The 27,333-nt window shown below is 37.2% G+C and overlaps 1 protein-coding gene across 4 annotated transcripts in view; it reads right to left on the bottom strand.

Annotated features, from left to right (window-relative positions):
- The window catches only part of LOC106151968 (uncharacterized), a 55,881-nt gene that overhangs the window by 4,007 nt on the left and 24,541 nt on the right, over positions 1–27,333 (bottom strand). For 2 of the 4 annotated variants that reach the window (XM_013525417.3, XM_013525420.3), the window contains 20 exons: positions 23,391–23,487; positions 20,724–20,877; positions 19,850–19,983; positions 16,690–16,789; positions 16,338–16,436; positions 14,983–15,063; positions 9,465–9,606; positions 8,720–8,818; positions 8,086–8,273; positions 7,653–7,814; positions 7,072–7,134; positions 6,646–6,741; positions 5,050–6,041; positions 4,377–4,533; positions 4,001–4,187; positions 3,164–3,271; positions 2,166–2,268; positions 1,612–1,739; positions 828–1,034; positions 4–411 (listed from right to left, as the gene is read on the bottom strand). In XM_013525417.3, the coding sequence (XP_013380871.2) occupies positions 4–411; positions 828–1,034; positions 1,612–1,739; positions 2,166–2,268; positions 3,164–3,271; positions 4,001–4,187; positions 4,377–4,533; positions 5,050–6,041; positions 6,646–6,741; positions 7,072–7,134; positions 7,653–7,814; positions 8,086–8,273; positions 8,720–8,818; positions 9,465–9,606; positions 14,983–15,063; positions 16,338–16,436; positions 16,690–16,789; positions 19,850–19,983; positions 20,724–20,877; positions 23,391–23,487 (3,705 nt within the window). The remainder of the gene's footprint in view (positions 1–3; positions 412–827; positions 1,035–1,611; positions 1,740–2,165; positions 2,269–3,163; positions 3,272–4,000; positions 4,188–4,376; positions 4,534–5,049; positions 6,042–6,645; positions 6,742–7,071; positions 7,135–7,652; positions 7,815–8,085; positions 8,274–8,719; positions 8,819–9,464; positions 9,607–14,982; positions 15,064–16,337; positions 16,437–16,689; positions 16,790–19,849; positions 19,984–20,723; positions 20,878–23,390; positions 23,488–27,333) is intronic. The other 2 variants (XM_013525419.3, XM_013525418.3) reach the window with 2 other exon arrangements.

Below are 27,333 nucleotides of genomic sequence, written 5' to 3'. Positions count from 1 at the left end.
CACCTGGTTGTAAAAGATGTGGGAAGAGCAGTGGGTGGTACTGAGAAGTGCTGCCCCCTATGGATCCGTAGCCTTCTCCCCCTGGTGTTGGTGGAGCCCCTGCTGATGATGGTGGTGCTGGAGGAGGAGGTGGAGGAGGCAGACCTGCAACAGCCGCCGCAGCAGCTGCCGCCGCCTGCTGTTGTTGCAATTGTGGCTGATGGAGATGTAGATGCGTGTGTGAATGCGAGTGAGTGTGTGTGTGGGCGTTGCTCGGTGCAACGCCTGACATCTGTAGTCGCACAAGGGGGTCAGTGGAAAGAGCCATCCTCTCCGCATGCAGGCGCTCAGCACTTAGGCATTCCACTGAATTGGAAAAGGACGCCTCACGGGAAGCAGCAATATGGGCAATTTGAACAGAGGCAGGGATTCCTAAATACAAAATAATATAAACTGATATGCAGCCATAGTGTACTGAACATCATGTTCCTCACAATGTGGATTAATAGGTTAAAATCATCCAAAGTTTCTCACTCCATCTACAAATACTTTATTCATCAACTTTTTCCAGGTGTAATAATTTTTCAAGACTGAGCATTATTTCTTTGGCTTCAAACTGCATAACCTCCAAGGCAACAATAAATTAGAATGCTGAAATACTTAGAGTTGATTGGTTCCTGGCTGCTCTGGCCACCAAAACCAAATAAACAGCAGATACTTGCTTTCATATGCCTTACTTTTTTTATGAAAATCTTTATTAATCTTTTACTAATTTCAATTTACCTGAATTTTACTTAAAACTCTCTCTCTCTCATCTGAAAGAATATAACAAAATACCAGCTACTTACCCAGTCTTTCCAGCCTTTCCCTCTCCCTGGCCAACATTTCACTGGACATACCCCCTGGGGGGTACAGCGAGGCCATATGGGGTGGGGCACCAGGTGTGGGGGCCCCTGGGGGGTGTGGGGTGAGCCCAGGGGGCATCCCATACCGTCTCTGCAGCTCCAGAAAGTGAGGGTCCATTGGACCAGCTGAGTGAAACCTTTCCAGACCACCTAGTAAAGAAGAATTATAATTATAATATACTTCTCAATTTCAATTGCCTCATTTACTCCAAATACATCATTTTGTCACACTGCTTTATCAGACACAATTTTGGGTTGTAAAAAAAATGTAGAAAGAAGTGGTTCAGGGTCTAGGGGTTTCTTAAGGCAAGATAAATAGAATTGCAATTTAAATCAGAGGAAAAAAAATCATGTCTGACTTGCAGCTTTAGTTACTCACATATGCACAATACCTCTCAACTGGAACACAAGTTATTTACCACAACAGTTCAGTCCTCTATTCAAATATCACTTGAATCACTTATTTTTATGATACATTACCAATCATTTTTGTTCCAATTTTAACGTCACTATTGATGTTTTCTTTAAAATTCATGGTGTAAATGATGACACATTGTGGTTACTGCAGTCTCTTCAATGTATAATTAACTATTAGTTAAAAGATGGACTACAGTTTGAACGAGTATTATCTGAGACAAGTATTTTGTGTCACATTACACAATGGGTGTCACAGTTAGACATCTGTCACAGGACAGGTGTGTGTCTGCTCAAGGTCAACATTAATCACCTCCTTGACTTAGTTCCATCTCTTGCTTCATCTTCTCGCGGAATTCCAGTTCCCGCAGCTCTCTTTCCCTGAGTTCTCTCTCTCTGGCGTCTCGCTCCCTTTTGTCTCTCTCCAACTCTAGCTCCAGCCTGGAAAGAGAGTAGTAAAAGAATTCTCAAAACGATCTTTTCAAAAAGAGCCAACTTCTGGTTAAAACTATATCCTTGTGAGCTCTACATTCAGATATTGGCCCTGGTGCAGCACTAGTAAAATTGTTCAATGCGACAGTGACTTCAATGAGTGACAACAATGAGTTCAATGTATGTATACATTATGACACTGACTTCTACATGATTACGTCCCTTGCATGACAATGTGTTAGGTGTGACATTGTTGGTGGTGACATTATGTTAAATGAAATATTGCTTTAGATGTTATAATTGTGACATTCTGTTTGCTATAACATTGCTAGGTGTGACACTGTGTAAGGCATGACATTGTGTTAAGTGTGACATGGTGTTAGGTGTGACATTGTATTGTATAAGCCAGTGCCGTACCATGACAGTAAACCTTACCTCTCTCTAGACCCTGGCGGATACATGGCTGCCAGTCTATAATGGTACAAAGGATCAAGGCTAGCATGGACACCTGGGGCATTGTATGCTGCTCTGGCAGGATCTGGAAACAAATATCCAATTATTACCACAACAGTTTTACCTTGAGCAGTCACATACAGATGTTATCGCCGATTCTTAGACCAGTCAGAGAAAAGGACGTTACAAATAAGTCAACAACAATGGTGGATAGCAGCAATGTTGCAACTTTTGGAAGACACTGACGTTTGGGTATAAATTTAATATATAAGAAAAACAATTATTGACTTTTGCCCTTGGTCAAAATGTTGTTTTGCTGACCTCAGCTAAAGTTAATAACTGCAAAGCATACAATGATGTACATATTAAGACAGTGGGTGTTGAAAATGCTTTCAATTTTGTTATAATGTGGAGTGAATGTTGCTGAAAAAGATACTGGATTTTTAATTTTTGAACATCTTGATTAAGCATAATCAGTTCAATTCAATATTTTCAAAATGAGTCTGCCTTTTTCAATACAAGTCTGTCTATTTCTTTTTGACAAGCTTGTCAGGAAAAAAAGGATAGTGAAGTAAATGGTTTCCAGGACTATCTCTCACAACAAATTGTCTCACCACAATGTTAAACCCAGCACACACAATTGGCATAATCTGAACTTCTGTCACCAGATTAGGAGGTTACTTTCTGACTTAAGAGTATAATTAAACCCAATGACACCTTATCAAATGTGTTTGTGTACCACTTTCCAAGACAGAGATATCAACTAAATACTGTCGACCAGTTGACAGCATCATTTCGGAATATAACATCTGTGAAAGTCGTATTTTGCGACCAATTAACAAAATACAGAATAAATACAGCTCAGTTGCAGAAAAAAAAAATCTAAAACCAAATATCTGCAGCTGAGTCTGATTAGTCCGATGTGGGGTGGGTTTGAATGAGACAATGTTGAGGAAGACAGTGTGTTGTAGATCACTAGCCTTGCGCCTCCCCACTTTGAGACTGCCTGCCATACAACATCCCATAGTATACAAATGGGTCTATCCCATAATACTCCCTGCCAACAGAGGGCAGTGTGGGAGAACCATCTGGAAAGAAACAAAATGGCAGACACCACTTTAAATTTCTGCAACACATTTCCTCAGCTGGTTCTTTCCCTCCTCCTCTGAATTTTAAAACACTGGACTAATTCAGTTTAGATTGTATTCCTGCAAGCTGGTTAATTTACATGAAAACCCAATTTAGAGGCGAATTGGAAATCGTTTAAATAAACTGGCAAAGTATAAACAGTTTTATAAATAATCTTGAATGTGCAGTCCTAGCATTTCTCAAAAAAAAAAAAAAAAAAAAAAAAACACAGGGTGAATCCAGAAACAACAAATACAGACTGCACAACATAAAGTTAATAAAATATAATAATATACATTGCAAATGATTGAGTCAAAGTAACACTTACATAGTGCATTATATCATAAAGTGTAAATAAATTCACACATGCCGAAATGTTAAAGGTACGACTGAAAGTGTGTGTGTGTGTGTGTGTGTGTGTGTGTGTGTGTGTGTGTGTGTGTGAATGTGCGTATGGCAGTTTGTTCAAAAGTTTGCCATTTTTCGTTCTGTGTAGTATTAATGTAAAATAACTATCAATGTTTGTTTGAATCAAGGTACAAAAGAAGTATAGTATAGTCAGTCTATAGTACAGCAACAGTCCTTAACATAAATGTACCCCAAGTATGTTGTATAACCCATGATGGCATGATGAGTGTGGAAGTTAATTAGAAAAGACAAATCAAACACAATCTCAAGCCTGCACCTACCCATGACATGTGGCCTGGCGTATTCGCTGAGCTGTCGCAATGCAGGTGTGTCGTGACCAGGATAGAGGGACTCCGGTAAGTAACTGCGTGGTGTGCGCCGTTCACTATACTGTCCGTGAGAGGACATGATGCTGCTTGTGATTTGTGCGTCTGCAGAGGTATTTTCTGGGGCCAATTCTGGTGACTTCTGTATTTAAATAAAACAGTGAATGAATATCTTCTTTCATGTAAATCAAATGTAATACACTTCACACGCATTATATTTATTTGCCAGACTTTTTTTAAAAACCAAAGTGAATTATCTTCAGATTTTGCTAAATTGTAGAGAAAAGATGTATCATAACATAAACACAAAACATGATGTGATGGAACTTACAGCTATTTTCTCCTCTTTAACCTCATGCAGCGGGGTTTCGGGTCTCTTCTTCTGCCGCCCTTCGCGTTTCTTTGCTAAAGCAGAGTCAGGAAGAGGACGAAATTCCCAGTCACATCTGCTGCAGGAATTCCACCCACGACTGAGAATCTTGTAAAATCTGAATATAATGGCAGCGGAAAAATCATATTTACCAAAAACCACAACTAAGAATATGGTAAAATCTGAAACATGATACAGGAAATAATTATCTTTCACTCGAGTCAGAGATAAAAAAATCCTGTACAATCTGAAACATAACACAGAAAATCCCTGTCTTTATCTGGTAAACATGTACACATGACGCTTTGCTCCTGATCATGTGTCTTTCTTGAAACTGAAACCTTAGAACTATAACTTACATAAAAAAAAATAAATAAAAATAAGCAAGACCTTTTGACACAGAAGAGATATCTGGTTGAAGACATCTGCTCAGAAGTGCACCAAAAATGATATGAGATCTGAACTCAAACTCCTTAAGATTTACAGTAAGATTTTCATGGAAAATAGTTAAGTTTTCTTTTCTTTTTGTCTCTTTTTTCTTTCTTTTTTGGTGGGTTCAAGGAAGGGGGGGGGGGGAACTGCATACAAAGGACCTCTACTGTATCTGTAAGTAAGAACAATTTTTAGTACTTACATTGCAGATTTACTCTTATGTATTTCCTCATTGCAAGCAGTGGCTTCAGGCTCAGGGGGTCTATCCTCAGGCTCCGAGTCCACCTCTTCTTCCTCTTCCTCTGTTATATTGACTGACCTTGAGCTTGGTCTCTCCACTGGTTCCTGCTTTATAGGTGACCGTGACCTTGACCTAGACTTTGGCCTCTCTGCAGGGGGACTAGAGGCGGGTGGAGGGGGTGAAAGTCTCTCTGTCTTTATCTGAATGGAAGGATTGATTGTGTTGGGTGTGACGGGGATTGTGCTGGGTGTGACAGGCATTGTGTTAGGTGTGACAGGGATTGTGCTGGGTGTGACAGGGAGATGTGGTGGATGTGACGGATTGGTAGGAGACATCTGTATTGGGTTGATAGGATACTGTGGATGAGGGATATGATATGGCATTGGGTGATGGGGATGATGATAAGGGAAACTTGGATTAAATGGTAAGAATGAACTCCTCTCCAAAGGTTGTGGATAGAGCGTTCTTTCAGGTAATAACCCTCGCTCTGATTGTTCATTATGTAAGGGTCTTTCTGATAGGTCTTTCTCCTCAACAGACTTGTCCCTTATGTCTGACCTGTCAAGGTATTTGTCTGTTTTTTCAGTTAATTTATCCAATGGCAATGTCTGTAATTGAGACCTAGGCTGTGACCCAGATCTAGAACGTGACCTTGACCTCGCTAGATTACCATCATCTCCTCTTCGAGAGTCCTTCATCAAATTCATTCTTTCTGGAGATTTGGATTTTGATCGAGATCTTGATCGTGATCTGGATCTCGACCTACTAGACTTTTCCTCCTGTTTCAAAGACGGAAGGTCTAAATCCTCAGTTCTTTCTGGAGAATTGGATGTCTCTCTGGTCCTAAGAGGGGACGATGAAGCTTTTTCCTTTTTAATATATGGAGGAGGTTTGTAATCTGCATCATCATCAGCTGGACTGGGAACACTGGAAGAACTGGAGCTTATGTCATCCTAAAAAGAGGAGTATGAACGGTTTAATCACACCAAGTTTACTACACTGTTTAACTGGACCAAAATCTATATTTTTCTTAATTCTTAAGACAGCATTTAAATTTTTCTGCATTTTTTTTAAAAAGCAAATAGCCTTAAAAAAAAAAAAATAAAACGGCTAGCAAGAAGCTTAGAACAGAAACAAGAAAAAAATTCCAAAGAGCTGACTATAATGATTAAATTATTTACTGCCACTTGATTTAATCTCCAAAATGCTCATCCAAGTTTCCAGTCAAGATGAAATGATAACATGTTCACTTTATATTTGATTTTGTAAAACTCAATTAGTGACCCTGGTGGCAAAAAAACTGTAAGTTAAGCTGTCACAAAATGGGCGCAAAGGAGGACAGAAAGCATAAAAGACCCTGCTTCCAGTCTTTAAAACAGCACCAGACACCCCCCCCCCCCCCCAAAAAAAAAAAAAAAAAAAAAAAAAAAAAAAAAAAAAAAAAAATCAATGAAGCAGAGATAATAATGTAGAGATTCAGTATGGTATTCAGAGGGTATAACTAGTCATATTACTTTCTAATTGTGATATCTGACCCACTTCCTCTACTGGGTTTACCTGGTTATTTTCCACGTCTCCCTCGTTTCCGTTCTCCTCGTTGCCAGACACACTGCTGGTCTCTGTATATGACTCTAAAGGACTGTCAGACCGCTCCTACAAAGTTCAATATATCTATATAGCAACCATCCACCACAGCTTCCTATCACACCCAACACAATTGCCCCGTCACAACTAGCACAATTATATATGCCTATACTGTCCTGTGCTAATTTTCAACATCAACCAAGTTCCTGTTATTTTAATTCATGCCTTAACAACTGAGCAAACAGCAAATCTTAAACAGAAAATACGGTCAATACCAATACAGTGACATTTTGCTTAACAGTACAGTTACTTCGTACATGATTTATGTCTGCTTTAGTACAAATAAATTCAGTATCACTATGTCAACTTCAATATTGTGCTATATAAGACTTTGCCTACCTTTTTCAGAGACTTTTCATCTAAATCACTACAACTGTCATGACGGCGCTTCTCACTTTTCACCTAACGGTCAGAAATAAAACATTTAGCATTTATCTGAGATTTAGCAAAGTGGAGACTGTATGAAGATACACAAGACTGAGACTCCATTCAGTGAAAAAGTCTGAAAATGTGGCAAGGGGTTAATTTGCAATCAAGAAACTGCAATGAATGGAGGAAGAATGGTAAACAGAAGCTGGGCTGTCCATGCCACATTCTGATATGAAGACAAAATTAATGTACTTGTAATTTATGACATGAAAAACAAGATTAAATGTGACAAACATCATCAAACGTCATTAAAAATAACTTTTTGTTATCTAAAAGGAATAAAAGTAATGGTATTTGGTATCCAGTGGTTTTGGTAGTCCCAGGGATCAAAATCAAATCAAAATGCATACACTGGTAAGGTAAAGTCTGGTTCTTAGAAAACAGCATTCCTCTCGGTCTGGCATGTTTCTGGACCACATCCTCTTGCTCTCTTCGCAGAATCTCTAACCACAAGACCATCTTCTAAGGTTACACAATAACACTGAACCTACCTTGGGTTTTCTTTCCTTATCCACACTACTCGTACTACAACTGCTCATCTCTCCCGGAGAGTTCCGCCCAGTTTTTTGTGAACTAGAAGAACTGTTCAGCGGGCTGTCAACATTGTCTGGGCTACTGGTACTGGCTCTCTCTTTCTTCACTAAGTCTTTTATCTGGAAAAAAAGTGGAAAGATAAAGAGTTTACATCCGTTAATGGTTGTTTACACTAAAATAATAATGATAAAAGTCATTCTTGTGTTAATTATGGATAGAATTATGGCTGCAAGATTTTTATGCACTTAGTTTGATAATCTGTTACAAATGCTCTCCCTTTCTCCCCTCCCTCTCTCACTGTCTGTCTTTCTCTCTCTCTCTCTCTCTCAAAGTTTTAACACAGTCATGACAGGCGCTACAGAATCAGAAATGAATTGATCTCTCACATACCTGATCTTTACTTCTTCTTGTTCGCATTCTAGGGGGGTCATCATCTTCCCGTACAGGTTTGAACAAAAATGGCGGAGGCTCTGGGGTTTTGTCTAACGGTCTATCCTCACCGTATTTCTTAAAATGCAACCGACAGTCTGTACAGAGCAATGCCTTGTCCCGGCCAGCATGATGCCAATCTTTTGAACCTGGTGGAAGGAAAAAAGAAATTTACACATCACCACCTTCTGAACCTGAAGGAAAAGTAACACAGATCTTCATCCACCTCAGTGTTGATAATATGGTGCAAAAAAATCCATGGAAAAAAGACAAAATATTAGAAAAATGTTAACATAAAAACAGATTAGTAGACTAGTAGTTACAAATCCCACTGCAATAAGACAGGAAAAATGTAAAAAATGTTTCACAATTTAAATTGACTGACTGCTTTACTTTATTCAGGCAAATAAAAAGGTTACAAACCTAAAAAGAAAATGGCAGAAAGATAACCAATTAAAAACCTCTCTAGTAAAAATAGCAAATGTAAAAACCACTTTCATACCACACTGTGGTATAAGTATATTAGTCTAATAAAAAAAAGAGTGACTGAAATTTAAAATAAAAGAAACTTAAAGTAACAGATGATGCAACTTACTTGTTGTGAAACAGCGTCTGCAGCAATAACCGCTTAATGATCTGCTATCACTGTCGTCAGAATCGTTGTCAGTGATTTCACTTGCTGAACTGAGATCAACTATAAAATAATAACAATAAAAAAATATCTATAAATGTCATCAACTTTTCCCTCAAAGAATTTCCTAGCAGCCTTTGACTTTTCAGTTTTGCACACTGTGGTCTTAACACAATTTCATGCACTTTCTCCAAAAGAATTCCCAAGCTTTTTTTTTTACAATGTTTATACAACAAAGTACATTATATAGAACATGTATACTAAAAACTGTGACAGTCACAAGCAACTTGGTTCAATATTTTAACACAACATGTAATACATAATTTATTCAGCTATTAGAGCCATTTCTATCACCATAAACAAGCCTGTATCACATAACTGGAATAATAAGCAAATAACCGATGCTGTTTTTATAATGTCACACTTCTTAAATTTTTGATGCACAGGACTGGTGCACCAGTGACAAATATCTAGATATTTCAACTCATTAAACAGGGCAATCCATATATCTGAAAACTCTACTAACCTTATAATTCAACAGTGCCAAAACTATCAGACAATGGGCATTAAATGTGAACTGATTAAAATTCTTCACATGAAAACATAAACTGAACAGCTTTTAAAACAAAGCACAGCCTAATTCAGGCAATCTTTTTTAGCTGTCCAAAACAAACAAAACAAGCCTTTTAGATTCAAAATCATTACTTACAAAATTCACTAGAAGCAGGTCTTGAAGAACGCGAAGAATTCTGTCTCCTGAGCACACTCTGTCTCCGGTGACGTCTATGCGGTCTAGATCCCACAGCTTGGGGCGTCTTCTTCCAGTAGTAATAATACTCAACTAAGTCACCCTGAAGAAAAAAATAACAATGCTTTTAATACATCCATAAAAGCCATATTTTATTTATTTTTACCTATAAGAATTGGTTTCCTGGACTTCTAAAAGAGTAATTTCATCCAATCCACAATTACTTTTCTTAGAACCTAGAACTGAAACATTGATACAGACTAACCATGACTTTCCATATGAAACATTTGTGGTGAATCCGGTTCAAATATCAACACATTATTACAAGAATTATGATCCGCAAGTCAAGCATGATACATACGTGACATAAGTGGGATAGAAATGGGATCCAACACGAGATATTTAATCACCAGATGTGAAACTGTTATCTCGTAAGACGACGCCATTTGAACTTTTCATATAACACCAAGGTGTGCTATTAGCACAGGCATGGCGCAGAAAGGCATTGCCCATTATCAACCTATCTGGAGGAAAAAAACTTCAAAGCCTGCTGTTTGCCCCTGCTCAAGATTACAAGAAGACTGATTTTATACTTTCTTAAGTACAGACGCCATGGGCAGGCCACGGGATCCCTAAACTCTCTCATATGCTATTTTTCAAAATGCCACAGAAAATTCACATCCATCACGTACATCAGAGAATTCTCTAAAAATACTGCCAATATGGCACTCTTATCTAAATTCAAAATTCTGATTTGAATAAAATTACTTTAAGCTTTTGGTTTTAAACAAACTCGAAGCTAGACCAAGCCCAGGCAGGGGAGCTGGTATCAATTCCCAGGCATTTCCAATAGTATAGCTTTTATTTTACGGTCTAACCAGCAGCGTAAGAAACTCATCGTTATCCCTCCACAGCCTCAAGGCGTTTATATGCAGCCATCCGTATAAGTCGACCTTTCAGTAAACTAATGACATGATTAGCGGCAAAATCCACTTCATTCCCAACTTTATTGATTTTTATTTTGTGCTTAACACCAATAAATAATAACCGGGCCCTTGTGGAGATTGGACTTCATTTAGAGAAGTAACGGAGCGGAAGAGGGAATCACAGCCCTAATTTACTGTCAGCTTAGGGTGGAAATCCATAGTTTGAGTTCCCTAGGAATAAAGCTGGATCAATAGACAAGTTTGTTTTAACTATTGAATCACAAGCCGCAACTCTAACCCAGCGCAATGTTGTGTATACGACCTTGATGATGTCTGCCAGACTAGAATACGGTTTCTGGTCGCGGCTGTCTAAAGGCTTTTTCTGCTGATATCTTAGTACTTACAATGGAAATTACAATCTTCATCTAAGAATTCTACACCAGATAAACAGCTTATGCTAACAGTATGTGTGTGTACACATTAGAGAAAAATATACAACCTCACTCAATAAGAATTGAAGTGATTGTCCAAATTTTCACAAGTGAAAAAAGTTACAGTTTTTAATTTATTTACTCAAGTATTTATATATTTTCATTATCATTCATTTCATATTTTTTCATGTATTTTTAACCTTTAGGGGAAACTGGCTGAACAAAATTAATTTTTTATTCTATGATCTTGTTGTGAATTATCTAGTGAATAATCAATCCTGCATAATACATTTTCCATACCTGCTGCTAATAAGACCAAAACTGAGGGTTATCTATTATTAAAACCACTCAAATAGGATTCACCTCTCAAAACTACAAACTTGGTCTTGGCTGTACAAATTAAACAAGTCAGGCAGCATAATATGAACATACAGGGATACAGGTTAAAGTTTCTAAACTCTTGATTCCTTAAAATATTAGAAGTCTACTTTTTCTTGGAAGGAACATTTTTAAACTTCATACATATTAATAAAGTGAATGAGTCTGAAAGCATCACATAAGCACAGCAGCTGTTATATTTTGTCACAAAAATAGAGTACAATATTTTACATGCTTGCACTTTTCAGATCGCAATAATGATAAAATGACTGATCAGTATTTTCTCTACCAAACTCTGCACACTCCAGCGCGCGCACACACACAACAATGTCCTACCCAAGCAGAGTCAAGCCATTAAGGTAAAAAATTTCTTTTGAAACTGACTTTTTATGTAATCTTTTGTGCAGGTTTACAAAGGTGGCACCTGGCCCGGGCTTAACTCTCAATACAGACTGCAATACAAGTCGTACAACTGTGCGTAAATATTTGCACAGTACCAACAATGTCAAGTATGCTACAGACTGGGGGAGAAATGAATAAATAACCTGAGATTACAACTAACACCGACTGCCTGGCTGTGGAATACAGGTAGCCATGCGGGGTATAGACATAAGCAGACATACACAAAAGCGAGTAGCTGCATGCATGCCAATTTGAGCTCAAACAGGCTTTTCTATGGCACAACTTGTTCAGCATATAAAATAGTTTGGGCTGCTGAAATTTTAAGAGGTTTGGTTTATTATTGACAACTTAAACTTGATTTGTAGATACACTGTTTATTTGACTGAAACAAACAATAGCCCATCACGTATAACTGCGGTCATTATGCAATACAACAAAAGTAAGGCTGCAGTAGTCAAACAACTACAAGGCCATTTTTGACAACTTACATTTCAAAACTCAATTAATGTCAAAATGCAGGTAGCTTCCCACTAACCAAACAGGATGTACATGAATAATTGAGATTAATTCTCCTTTTAGCTTTTTGCAAAACATCCTAAGCAAATACATGTTATTTTCAGTAAGACAAATTAGTAAAAGTACTTAGATTTTCCACTTTTGATAGCCAGTATTTCTTCACTTTATTTTATTTTTTTAACTCATATTCATTTTATTCAACTTTTTGTCACTGTTAAAAATCCTATAAGAAAACTTGAAAACTACAGTACAAGAGCTCTCTGTACAGTAAGAACTCTGTACATTATTTTTTTTCATTACAATTCTTTTTCATCTCTTCATACGGCAAGCAAAACTAAGAAAATAAGCAGTTGCTTCTAATTTTCTCTCTCTTGAAGAAATGACGAATAAGTTGTAATACAGAGAAATAATATCACAGCTGTGGGAAAAAATCTGCAAAACATCCATCTACATATAAATAAAAAAATGTAGAACACCCATCTACAATTAAATTTGCTCCGTATATCAATTCAATTATCTAGCAAACAGGCAAGCACCAGCATGTAGTTGTACACTGACAAACACAGACACCTTCCCCTTCCCTCTCCTCCAAAACATTTTGATATATATGCACATTTCAGGCATGCTATGCCTAATGCTCATAGTACATCTGTAGCATTTCCATTAGCAACTGCATATATGATGCACAGCTGCAGTGCATACATACACACAGGCAGCATATTCAACGGGCATGCACGCACATGCACAGAGTTGACGAGCTACTAGGACTCTAACAGTACTCAGATGCATTCAACCCTAAGTAAACAATACCACACTGCCTGAGCGTATCAAGCATATCACAACCCATAGTCAACCTGCAGCTGTCACTGTACTTGACACTTCCTTAATAGTCTCTTAATTAACCCCAACACCTGACCACTCTTGTCCACCTACCTGGTGAGAATGAACTGACCACGGTGCCCATGAATTAGCGTCACCAATCAAAGCACTGATATTCAGCTTGTTCTAAAGACCCAATTCAGACTGGTTAAAAAATTCAAAATGGCTGCCACATGAGCCGTCTGCTGGTTGGCTAGGCAAGGATATGCTAATCTTATCAGAAGGTATAATCTTGCTGGCATTAAAGCAAAACGGCAGTGTGGTAAAGAGGGCTTAATTGGAAAATATGGCAGATTAGAGGAAATAAAACTGCTCTTTGGGTCGCTATCAGGTAGGCGGCTGTCAATTGTGGCTGGCGCACACAGCACAAGAGGGTTTTAGTGAGAGCAAGGAAAGAAAGAGCAGGGTCAATGGAAATGTATACTCTGTTTATATGCACAGCGTGTATACCTGGGGTGTAGATGGGAGAAAAACTGGAGAGAAAAAGGAGAGAAAAATGGGAGAAACACGAGTACTGTGACACAGCACTCTGATCTACGGCTGGCATTTTCTACTGCAGATCAAAGGAAGAAATTCAATCTTTTTTTTAAAACTAAATTAAATCATCAAATTTCTATGACTATTATATACTCAATAAAGGCAAATGCATCAAAGTTCTAGATAATAAAAATAGTTTGAAGATATAAAAATAGAGAAAAGTGGAAACAAAGGTATAAAGAATTGAAGGATTCATATAAGCAGAGTCATAATCATGTAAATATAGGTAAAATAATCAGATATAAGCTTTCATACAATGAAGAGCAAATTTCCGCTTTTGAAAATACCACAGGTATAAACAGATTTATTTTCTAAAAATAAAGCACAGAGGTATAGGTCTGCACCCATTAAAAGTTGCAGCAGTTAAATAGACACGCTGGCTACAGAGCATTTAAACAGATCAATTATAAAAACAAACATTTGTAGGCACACATACACATGTGTACACACACACACACACACACACACATACACACACACAAAAAGAATCACAAACTTTTACAGATTGCCTTCATTTCAAAAATATTAAAATAAACATTTTCACTCTCCACAAGTTTATATTATAGACTTTTCTAACATCCAAAGCCAAATAAACTAAACTCATTCATCAAAAGAACATGTTTTTGCATTATTCTACTACTGTAACATTATCAGCTGAATCAAACAAACTGCAAAGCATGAAAACGACAGTGTATACATTTTCATAGGTATGTCCATACATCCTTCTCAAATGTCAATCATAACAAGGTTTATCAAATGAGCAGACAGATAACATGTTAGCGTGTCAATTGACTTAATTGCACTTCTGCCCAGTCACTTGCTTAGTGTCTTGTAGCATTGTCAGTTAAGCATTTAATGACACGATGATCTGACCAGATGGGTGGGAAAATCACACATCCTCAACTGAAGCTAACGTGTCATAAATAGAATTGTGAATTCTTTTTCTACAAGAAAAAAGGAAACTTCTGATGATATGGAACAATTATCTTTTTATACTTCTCACACAAAGCGGTGCTTTTTCCACTGAGAATGAATCATCATACTCAATCACAACTTTTTTTTTTGCTTTTACCTGATTTTCATAATCACCATGCAGAAATAATATCTGTATAAATGAATTATGACATTGGACACATGAATTACCACTTTGAGCCTGATCAGGTTTCTCGCGCTACAAAAACTAAGAATGAACACCTTTGAGGTTTTATCTTCTTCGTAAAACTCTGAATAAATAAAAGGAAAACCATGTCTATGTTCCCTACTACTCTTCACTGATTTGGTTCAAATGTCCCATCTGCCTGGCTTCTTTTGATATTTTGCTGGGACAAAACACTCTGACCCGAATAAAGGCTGTGATAATGAGGCTGCAGTGTTTGGAGTTAACTGGTGAAAACTAGGTAATTTACTCACTGTTTCTTTGTGCGACAGCAGTTCTTTTCTAATCCTGAAGAAGTTTTTACCATATTGCCTCAATCCCTTCACAAAGCGTTTCTGAAAGCAAAAAAACATTACTGCCATGAATAAAGGAAATAGCACTTTGCGAATTAAGAGCAGTCAAACAAATAGCACATTCAATTCCCAAGCCAGTTTGACTCGGAAGTTGCAATTTAGTAAGTGTTTTGTATTTTTACAACATGCTGCCTTCTCTTAATGTTTTAGTATTTGTGCTGATAGTTTTTCTAAACTCTTAAATGACTTACTGGAGAGTGGAAAGTTTCATATTTAAAAAAATACATTTATTCTATGTTTCAATACACAAACTTTTGTGCCCTCTTGGACCCCCCTCCCCACCAAAACCACACAAACATGCATGCGCGCGCACACACACACACCATGTAATATATACTATACATTATCATAATAAATTCTAAGACCAAGTCTTCAATCCTGTGTAGAGCAAAAGAGTTGGCATCTAAAGAGCCTAGGAATACTTTTTTAACGTAGCGAGAATTCTTTTAGAAACTGGCAAATATACATATATACACATAAAGCTGATTTGAGTTAACAAGTTTCAGTAAGCAAATACTCCCAGAAACTTGAAACATAACATTCAGAAAACAGCACACATCTCTACCCATGTACAATATACAGGCAAGTAGTTTATCTAGGGAATCTATTAGATTGTTCTGACCTAGCAAACCTTGTTTTTGTAAAAAGGTCTTGATCTGAACACACAGCTTTAGGCAGGAAAACACTCCATGATATCCTGACACAACATTTACATTAAACCAATTACTGTCAAGAATTTAACACTTCCTCTGGGCAATGAACTCACATGGTACCATAGGTCTACCTACAGTACATGGCTTGGCAACAACTACCTTTTTAATTCAACTCCTTTAGATTTTATCACTCTCTATTACATCTCTTCGTCACTAAGATGTAATCAAGTAGGCAGGCAGGTGCATCATGATGTCTTTTTTCAATTTTTTCCTGTACATCTTTCACATATGGTTTTGGACAGAAATTGCACTAACTTATGATTTCTTTCAATTACTGATACAAAGCAGTGCAGTTTACAAGATAAAAACAACAAAAATAATTCTCATAAAAATATCCCAAACAACACAATAAATCAAACAGAGGGAAGAGAGCTAATCAAAAACCCAAGACAACCCAGAAAACCCAGTCACCACATACCCTATGCAATTATGGCACAACTGACACAATAATGTCACATCCAACACATTAATGTCACACCCAACACATTGATGTCACACCTAACACACTCCAATCTGGCACACATACCACCAGGAGGAACTTACAGAGTCTTCCTCTGTCCACTTCTTGTCAATTCCTCTGGGTACTGGACACTTGACCAGAGCCTGCAGAGCTCCTCCTGTGTTATACCCACTGTTGTGCAGCTGAGGAGATAGCAAAAACAGGCAGATGTTAGAATAATAATAAAGCATTGAGCACTTTTGAACAAAACACGTGCGACAGAAATATTAAACAGAGACTAACAACTCGCACAGCTCACATACGATACGTTAGTTACATAAAATTTAATAACCTATAAATCGCACTTACCTATATAAAATTACAAATATATGAATAAACATATACATGAGTAAATAAAGATAATTCTTTTATATGAATGTGTGTATGAGTGCTTACAATATTAAGAGCGTTGACAGTTGTATCGTCCATGGATGCTGCCTGGCAACCGTCTTCTGCTGAGCCGCCATCACACATTCCAGCAAACGCAGCCATGCTTCTGCAACATAATCAGTCGAGATGATTAACTTAGATATCTTAGACATCTCGTTTTCTGATAGCCTACTTAAGGCCTATGGTAAAGACAAATATTGCTACTTATGGAAGATGAAAGATAAAATACTTAAAAATGTACATACTGAATAGTTAACATAATTGTCTTTTTTGATAGTCCTTTTAACTACAACTGGCCAGGGCAAATGCAACATTACTCTGCTTGAGAAAAATTGAATATAAAGTACTGAGACAATTCACAGAAATATCTTGCCTTCATACTTTCTACAAAATGGCCATAACAAGATAAAAACCCTATCAACATTATTTTTCTTTCTTTTTTTTCTTTGCAGTCATATATCTTCATCAATTGCAAATTTTAAAATATTTTAAGAATTTTTATTTCACATATCAATACATCATTGTCTACTTCTTCATTTAATACGTAATGCAATTTATACATCGTCATAAAATGTGGCAAGGAAATAACCGGTCAGTATCAAATTTTAATGAAAGAAGTTACATGTATGAAACCAACACAAAGCATTTTCCCCCCATACAGAGCATGTACTTTGCTTGATTATTTCCTCTTTTTCTTTTCAGTAAACCAGCATGTTACTCTGTACCTGATGTGACAGACTGTTTAATTATATATTTGATGAATGTAACTCTAAAACAAAGAACTTCTTTAGGGCAAACATTAAGCAATTATTTACATGTTTAACAGCATCATTTAGAACATTTCTCCTTTTTTTCACAACTGCTCAGCTTTAAACTGAAAACATTGAAAACCACAATCTGCATACAATGGGCATAATTATGTCTAACGCGCTTACATTAGAATTATTTACGACAACTCTGAATCAAAGCACTGGTTACTACCGACGTAATCAGTCAATTGATTGGATAACATGATGTGCATTCCCTGGCTTAATTACAATTAACAGATTGGACACAGAGCAGTCAATAATAATAATAATAAACTCGTGTGAAACCCAAGACTGATTGGTGAGGGTTTTAAACAAGTGTGTTCAGACATGATGATAATCCTGAACCGAATTGTTGTTTGATTGCTCCAATACAAAACTGATACAGTAATATCATATGTAGTATATAACAAGACATGTGCTTGGACTCAATGCATTTTTTAAAACTTCAGACATGAGCTGGCTTAGAATTACCATGTCTGAACACATCTCAAATCGCGTATAAACGCGCCCAATTCCCTTAAGCAATCTGACACATCGAGATTAAGCCTGCTCTTTGTTCTGTCACATCAAATTATTAGGATGTAATATCCATCCAAACGACAATGGTCTGAATAATTAATGCATTAGAGCTACACATGTGCTTTATAGCACTGAGCTTGGCAAAGTTAATTGATCCTTGTAGTAAGGGCTTATCACAGAGGAAGGGATGAAACAATGACAACGTCATGAACGAGTAATGAAGAAATTAAGAAAACAAATGGACGTTTGTGTGTGCGTTTGAGTGTGAGATAGAGAGAGAAAAAATGAAGAAGCAGGAAAGAAACTTGATAAAATGAGAGAGAGAGAGAGAGAGAGAGAGAGAGAGAGAAAAGCAAGAAAGAAACTTGATGAAATAATAGAGAAAATATTCAGCATACATGAGCATAATAAGACAAATGGGAACTCAAACCTGAGCAGAGAAGCATAAAGTTTAAATCAGGTCAGAGAGATTTCTTAAACTGTTTCTCACATGCGAAAAAAAAAATGATAAGAAAGAAACTTTTCCAGCAGCACTATACTACCAGAAATGGGCAAACATCACCATTCAAAAACAACCTTCCTACACGCCCCAAAGACTCCCCCCACTGTGTTAAGTAACAAGACAGGTTTCATGGAGCATGTTCAATTGCTCCCCACTTCTAGTGATTGTCATAAAACACCAATGTTTTACTTCCTTGGGCCCATTAACTAAAGAATTGAGCACTCAGTTGGGGTAAATTGCCTCTGTGTGTTATTTATTTCTTTCAACTCTACAGAATTTTGCCGACAGCTGTGGGGCATGTGGGAGATTTATGTAGCGAGGATGCACCATTTATCACTATTAAACACACATAGGGCTGTGGGGGTCAGAGAGATGATTACCTGAGCATCTGAGAACATCACAAAACCTCACCTTTACCTTAACCACTGCTATCTGATTCATACCTGTATAAATATTGCTCTGTTTAATATGGATTGTGCTGTCTTATACATATTGATCTGTCTAATACATAGTGTATGTGTTGATTTGTTTAAATACTAAGATGAATGCACATTTGCTTTGTTCATTTGTTGATAATATAATGACCAATAAAATCCATACTGTTGTCTAGTACCTTTTGCTTTGTCTTTTATAAACTGTCTTGTTTAATAAATATATGTGTGGATATATATTTACTGCACAATGCAGTGTCATATATAAACCATTATTTCACTTTACTTGGGTAAAATATATTAATTCAGGTTAAATTTCACAGTAAGATTCACAACCTTTTACTTAGTTCAATAATATAATCAAAAAGAGAATATTCTACCTTGTTTCAAATAAATAGAATAAGGAATCAGGCCCTCATAATTCACCATGTGGGTTAATTTGCATTGAACACATGACGGATAATTTGGAAATGGTTGTTGAGGAAATAATTCATGGATCTGAACATGATCAAATGGTGAGACCTGCATGCAATGTTTGCTTTCAATAATGAAAAGCTTTGAATTGTATACCTGCCTGTCTGACTAACATTAATACCAACTGCTGAAGGCAATTAACTTTTAACCCAAACAAGTCTATGAAATGAAAATTTGCTGGTTCCTAAACCTAATGTTAGTATAAATTTTAAGTATTATAATTATGTTAGAATCAAATTTTCATGGGATATCACTGATCATTCCATTGGCACAATTTGAATTTTTTTTTGTCCCGATTAATCCTTTCTCACCAGCTAGTAAAACAAAAACAGACCAGGACATAGGGAGGGGAGGTCCATGGGGGGGGGGGGGGAGAGAGAGAGAGAGAGAGAGAGAGAGAGAGAGAAGAGTAGGTGTACATCACTCCTTACCTAGCTGCTCTAAGGAACATCATGAGGTCGACATCAGCAATGGCTCCTGCAACCCAGGTCAACTCCTCTCTGTCTGAGCACCGCTCTGGCATGTCCTCTGGACTCACATCTGGGTGGCATTCGGGGAGCCGAGCCTGTAGTTAAAACAGAAAATAATAAATAATGTAACATAACATAACATCTTCCACTGACCAAACCTTAGGTTAAAGGTGTCAGCTGTAAGAATTTGACAGAAGAGTGGTATATATGACACACTGTTAAATATTCTTTGCCAGTGCATACGAAGTCTTTGGGATGACATGTAAGGACTTTTCACCTAATTAAGATACAATTTGATGGTGAAGCAAAACGTAATATATGTATTTATGAAACAACAACTCTCACACAGACAAAAATTATATATAAACAAGCAAACTGACGTTTTGTTTTCAAATTCTGTTACACTCTTTCATCTGGACTGGGGCAGTGTCAAATATGACCATAACATTAAGACCAAGGTTGTTAATCATGCACACATTTATATTCTAAAAGTACAAAAAGACTACATTTGCTACGCCAATCCAATAACACCCCCCCCCCTCTACCCTCCACCTATCAAATGACTTAAAATCCACCTTTCTCTTTCTCCTACACCCCTCAATCCTGGCCCTACACCTATCCAATGACAACTTCCACCCCTCCCTTGAACCCCCTATCCACTGACTTGACCTTCACCCCAACATCCCCCCCCCGCCCCCAATTTTATTAAACCCAGACAATTGCGTTAGTTGTGACAGATTGTGTTGGGTGTTCACTGGCTTCTCCCTATCCATCCCCACCTTTTCCTGCGCCATCGAGAGTACACAGAGATTGTCTCCATGCGTGTGGTACTCACCTGGTGGCTCGAGCCCACCCGAATCTCTCCCTGTGTTGTAGCCAGTCTTTTGCTTTCAGGATTATAGGCGAGGACGTAGAAGAAGGTGTCTGGTGCAGGGTGGAAGTCTTTGGCCGCGAAGATGTCAGCGTGGTGTAAAACTCGGCACTTCCCTCTGAAGATAAAAGTAATACTGACATGATATTTGAGAGAGAGAGAGAGAGAGAGAGAGAGAGAGAGAGAGAGAGAGAGAGAGAGAGAGAGAGGAGAGAGAGAGAGAGAGAGAGAGAGAGAGAGAGAGAGAGAGAGAGAGAGAGAGAGAGAGAGAGAGAGAGTCCGTCCTACTTGCCAATACACAAGCCAGCATCAATCCATTTCAAACAGACAGGGTAAGCACAGACTATGAACGCCGGATTAATAGCATAGCAATCAATGGAAGCTAAAGCCTCTTTAACTAATGCCTGTATATTCTGTTTGCACTACTACATAGGTCACTGGTATAACAGTCGTATAAAATCAATACACCAATGGACCACAAGAGCAGAGCAAATGAAAACCAGAGATTAGTCCACAATGGGCTACATTATGGGGCTATTCAGGCTAACGATCATTTAGACTTTGTCTACATTTGGTTTCATAAGAGCTGAAGCTTGCAAATTCAATTTGCACCAAATGGCTGAAATGTGTCTTTTGGGGTATTTTCCCCAATTTTTTAATCAATGATTTTTGAGGGGAAGAGGCTGGAAAAATGATGCACCACACTACACTATTTTCCCACCCTTTTACATTTTTATTCTAAATTATGTCATCTTCTGTCTAATTTTTATCTTTCCTCCTAAAAACAGAAAGGAAATAAAAGACTGTACTTCACCTCAATTCACCAGATCATCATCATTAAGAACAGCAGATCCTAACACTTCTCTGCATTATTCAGAATAGTTACTCTTGACTGCTTCTGAATCGATCTATGCAATGCATGTGTAAATACGCCTAAACTCCGCGTGGAGCTCCCAATCGGTCCAAAGGTTTCCCAGTGTGACTATCACCCCAGCATCTGTCAGTTTTCACGGCTACAGGCACCCCAGACTGACAAGAATAAGCATCCACACCACTGGGTATATAGCAATCAATAGACTTCACCAACAGAATAAGGGCTGGTATTGTCATATGTGTTATGTACACTAAGCACTGAACTGTCTGTCAGTGTAACGTTACATCAAGTGAACAATGGTATATACATTATACACTTGATAGGTGCACTTACTATCGAGCTGTCTATCAACAGAAGGTTACAATGAGGTGACACACTGTTATTTTTATCAAACGCACCTTGAATGCCATTTTATCAGCCGAGCACTGCTTCAAGTTGATTATCTAATATTTATCATTAACACTATTTAGTTAAGCCTGGAGTTAGAACAGTTTGACAGTCAGTTTAATTCATTATGTATACCCCTTATTGATCGACTGCTAATATGAAGCCACACCGAGGTGGTAGTAATGTTAGGGATTATTTTGTGGTGTAAGAAAAAAGTGGGAAGACATGGCTTGGTGGCCTTTTGAACAGGGTCCCAGGGACCACTTTAGATTAAATAAATAAATAAATAAATAAAAATGCTCTGAATAAATTGGATTTCCCATATTGAAGAAAAAATGCACGTTTGTTATGTGCTATGTGCCACAGGCTGGCTTCTAAAGACCAATCAAATCAAACACAGTGTTACAGAACAGACTGCATCGCTAAATTTTACTACTTAGTGTGAAAAGGGCCAATTAATGTGCCTTAGGCTGGATTCTTAAAGCCATAAGATTGCACTTCATTCCGCCATCACAGGGTTACAACAATGACACCAATCACGTCTATTTCCTATTCCTTGTACGTCTGTCAACATCTCATCACGTCACAGAGAGGTGAAATTGCTCCTGGGACTGTCTTGACGACATGAGACAATGCTGGCACCTAGTGTACTGCACTGACACATAATTTTTGGATGTCTTAAATTTTGTAAAAAAAAAAAAAATTACCAAAACAACTTGCCATAAAACAGATCTGATGCCAGGAAACTGCAAATAAACTTCTAGTCTGAAGTATGCTGCAGTAATTGATTCATTGGAAGGTAGAAGAATCCTACGGTAGGGACTGTTTTAAAACCCTGAACCTGTGCAAAACACCTAAATCTAGTCCATGTACAGTATTTTAAAGGTCTTTTCAGCAATGACTTCAAACAAGATGTTCTTTTTTTTATTCAATAGCAAACAAAATATAATCGTTCAATTTTTTTTTAGCCTATGAATCACACACACACACACACACACACACACACACACACACACACACACACACATGCACTCTCCCTTCAACCGAAATGTTGTTACCAGTTTTATCTGCAGGAAGATGACTATTTGCTAGCACACAAAGGCTATGAATTGCCACAGAGAAATTGTCAGCACTTTTTGGCTGCTAGATGATATAATATTATGAATAATAAATGTGATTTTATCAGCTTCAGGCAATCTTTTGAACATGGCTCAAAACAATACAACATCCATGGTCACATTTTGCTCTACTCAAACACGATAAATCAATCATACTTCCGGAAACGTCAGTTTGTAGTCAAATTTCACGTAATTTGTCTCTTTACATATATCAAATATATCAAATCTCCAGTTTTATGTAGCATAACTTACCTGATGGCCTCACCCTTGAAGGTCTCTCTGTTGTCCGATATGAACAACTCTCGCAGCTTAATCACAGGGTCCTTAATCACCAGATCCTTTCCCGAATCTGAAATCAAACAAAATAACTGAATCACAAAGATAAGTTAAACATTTATAAAGTCAGATAAAAAAAGATAAATTTGTTTGTGCAAACTGATAATTAGAAACAATGCAAAGTTCAAAATTCCACTTTTTGTCACCCTTTAACCTGACAATTAATTTATTATGTCAATTTTTGTCACATTAAGATTGCTACATTTTATCACATACACCCCATTTCCATAGATTAGATCGACCTACTTTAGATCAACCTAACTCCCTGGGGGTTCACGCTAAATAGCTGTCAGCCGGGCGGACACAAAAGTTAATTACCCCCTTAAAGCTTGTAGTAGGCGGGACGGACATTTAAGTCAGATTATCTGAAAGTAATCTAGTGAGACTCCCCGCAGGGATAGATCGATCTAAAATCTATGGGAATAGAGCCTAAGACATCATTCACATGGATTAGTGACAGATAACTCATAAATCTGCATGTCCACGCTGACAAAGAAGTAAGTAGAACAATGCCAATAAAATGAAATAAAACTAGCAGTGAATGATACAGTTAGCAAAAAATCTGATATATCCATTAATATAGACTGATCAGTGCTAACCGAGTCAAATTAAGCTTCCTAGAACAGAGCAAAAATTGATTTCGTTACAGAAGTGGTCTAATGCGCTTTTTGTTATTGATTATGACATCGTAAAGCCGTCTTCAGCAATGAATTAGTAGACACTTGACGTCAACATTTCATTAGGTCTCAAATGCTCTTTTGTCACAAACTAACACTTTATAATACTCACAATAAGAGTGAGCACTATAAAATACGAGTTTGTGACAAAACCATTTCATTCGATACCTTATACCATTTCCAAACTGAATAACTTATTTCAAAACCAAAATTTCAGTCACCACAACACTACCCAAAAAGAAAGCTTTGATCAGCAAAAATGTTTTCCCTAACAATCTAGCCCTTCAGTTTATGGTTCTTATATACCTGAACACATTACAAGCTAAAGTTACATGGATAAAATGGTCAGCCAAGAAATCCATTATTTACACTGAATCATTGACTGGCATTAAAGACTTAAGATCACTAATCTTTTTTATCCAAACTAAATCATTTTAGCATTTGACATTTCTTTTTTCATGTTCGCGTGATGCAAATGTTTGTTCCAATGCAGCTCACCGCAGCTCACTATTCAAAAGGGGAAATAACAACTCTTCATAATCAAACATTCTGTTGTAACCAATGCCACTTAATAGCTGGCAAATGTCAAAGTTTTTTTTCAGTAACCATCAGCGGCAGAGAGAGTTCCCCACAACATCTAATAAACAGCAAGGGTGAAATTCAACTAATCATACTAACTTGTTTTGAAAGACCCAAAATAAACCCGGCTGTTTTCACAAGTGAGTCTAATTCTGCAAACACATGCCACGACACTCGGCAGAGCTCGTAAAGCACAGGGATCGAGGTTGTTTTACTGAAATACGGCTGCCTATCGTTTGAAGAGAGGAAAAAAAAGAGGAGAAATTGTACTAGAAAATAGAGTCTATATATCAGACAAGATTTTACGGGGTCAACCAGGAAAGGAAACTTTTTTTTTTCTTTTTTTTTTATTTTTTTTTGGGGGGGGGGGGATATTTACCATTCATTCAGTTTCACCCTCCGATTTTAATCTAATTTTTCATTAGAAGGGGTCTTGCTACATCATTATACAGTGGCTGCTTTTTAAAAGTGTTATCCTATAAGTCCAAAACCTTCGAAATTTAAACATTTTCACAAATACTAAAACACTATGCCATATATATATCCAACAAAATGTCTGCCAAAGCAAACCATGTTACCTAAATAGGTAGCTATGTGTTACCTTTAATTCATTATGTAACGAAGAGAATATTTGTTTTCAATGTCAATATATTTGTTCACAAAGTATAGTGGCTTGGTAAGAACCCCTGCTTAGACCAATCCAAGTTAAGCAGACATACAAACAGAAGGTTATGATAAATATGGTACCTGTATGGGTTTTATTGCGGCTCATACATAAGGTTACCCTTATAATTCACTAGTGAGACTGGGAGGCAGCGTAATAAAGAACAGTTAAAACACAACCTAATTTAATATTTTTTCATGTTAACATATAGTACAAGTCCGAACCAAAAGTTTCATGTCTACTTTTTCACTAAAAATTCAAAAGTGCAAAGATCCTAGATCATGTGATGAGAAAAATGCTGCTTTGAAACAATATCATTCATAAGTTATTTGCAAGTTATGCTGAAAATACTGAGAGACACAGGCTTGCTGAAATTGCAAGATATTTTTCCCTCCTTTATAACATCTATCCTGAAAATTCCATAAACATTTTGAAGAACATTACTGAATTATTCTGTCCAATAACAACCAAATCAACCAACCCTGATGAATACATAACCTCCTTCACAGAAGAGGTGACAACTTGTTAACAATTCATAACCAACATGAAACAGACTGCACAGGTCGAACCAACCCTGGGGTGACCTGACCTCAAATTGACCTTCCCACGACTCGACCTCTGACTTTTCGAATGTATCATAAACCACGCACTCATTGCCCTCTGTTTTCATTTCACCAACTGTTTCCTCTTTCCCTTAAAAGCCTTACCGGTGCTTTGTTTGATTGGATAATGCCATTAAACATTTTACCTTTGCTTACTATTTCCATTACAAACTGGTTTCTCAAACCTTTGACAGTTGTACTTTCCGGCAGAAGGGATTACATGCACATACTTTGTTATTGTTTGCTTTTTTCCTTTCTAAACTGACCCTGCTCACTTGTTTCAACACCCTTTTCTTTGCTCTTTCAAGATTTAACTAATCTTTGTCTGCATCTTATATGATTATAACTTATAATGACCTCAAATAGTTTTGTTGAGCGGTGTTATCCAGTCTTTTACCATTGTTTGCCTTTTAAACCTCTCTCACTCTTTTCAACACCAGTTTGTTATCTAATAAAAGATTTAACAAACCCCTGCCATTGTCTCGCACCTTTATACAGCTATCATGAACCACCATACTGTACTGCTGAGCGTCATTATAAATCTTTTCATCAAATGTTTGCTTTCAACTTAGTACACCGACTTTCATAAATCATTATTTCAACATCAGACTGTTTTATAATTTAAGAACATGACAGATTCAAGAGCTCTGCACATATCTTTACAATACCGACTCCTTCAAGGATAAAATTTCACACAGGCAAAATTTATAAAGATTTGAATGATATACCACTGATTAATTTGACGAAGGAGCAGTTAAACGACTCATTTTTAGAGTCAGATATTAGATTCTTTGGTCGAATCATTTGGTTAAAATTTAGTATCCCAGAATGAGCAAAGATATTGTACGGAAGTCACCCCAACTTCAATACTTTCTCAATCTACCATTTTGCAGGGGTGGGTGGGGAGGGGGGGGGGGGTGCGGAGGGGGGGGGAGGGGGGGTGATACTCAATATCTGGATATGTATATGTATGAATATTTTACATGCTGAATAGTTTACATACTAATGAAAATATCATCACTATCACATGTATGCATGTATATATAAATACTAATTAATTTTAATAACTGTCCTAACCAAGCTAATAATACCATTATTATCATCATCATAATTTTACTAATATCTATCCATTGTTTTTTTTCTTTGGAGCAATGAGCCCACGACTGTCTGATTACTGTCTGTATTTTGATCCCTGTATTACATGTGATGATCACTTCAAGAGCTGCCTTTTGACAGCTCTATTGTAGAGCGGGAGGATGGATATCGCCTTCTCAAATGTCCAGATTACAGAGATATTATATATATGCTCATTCGACACCTGATAAGCTTTCAATTCA

This window comes from Lingula anatina, chromosome 9 (assembly GCF_051362555.1).
Source record: "Lingula anatina isolate TDL-2025a chromosome 9, LinAna3.0, whole genome shotgun sequence".
Lineage (NCBI taxonomy): Eukaryota > Metazoa > Brachiopoda > Lingulata > Lingulida > Lingulidae > Lingula > Lingula anatina.
This window is presented reverse-complemented; position numbering and strand designations above follow the sequence as displayed.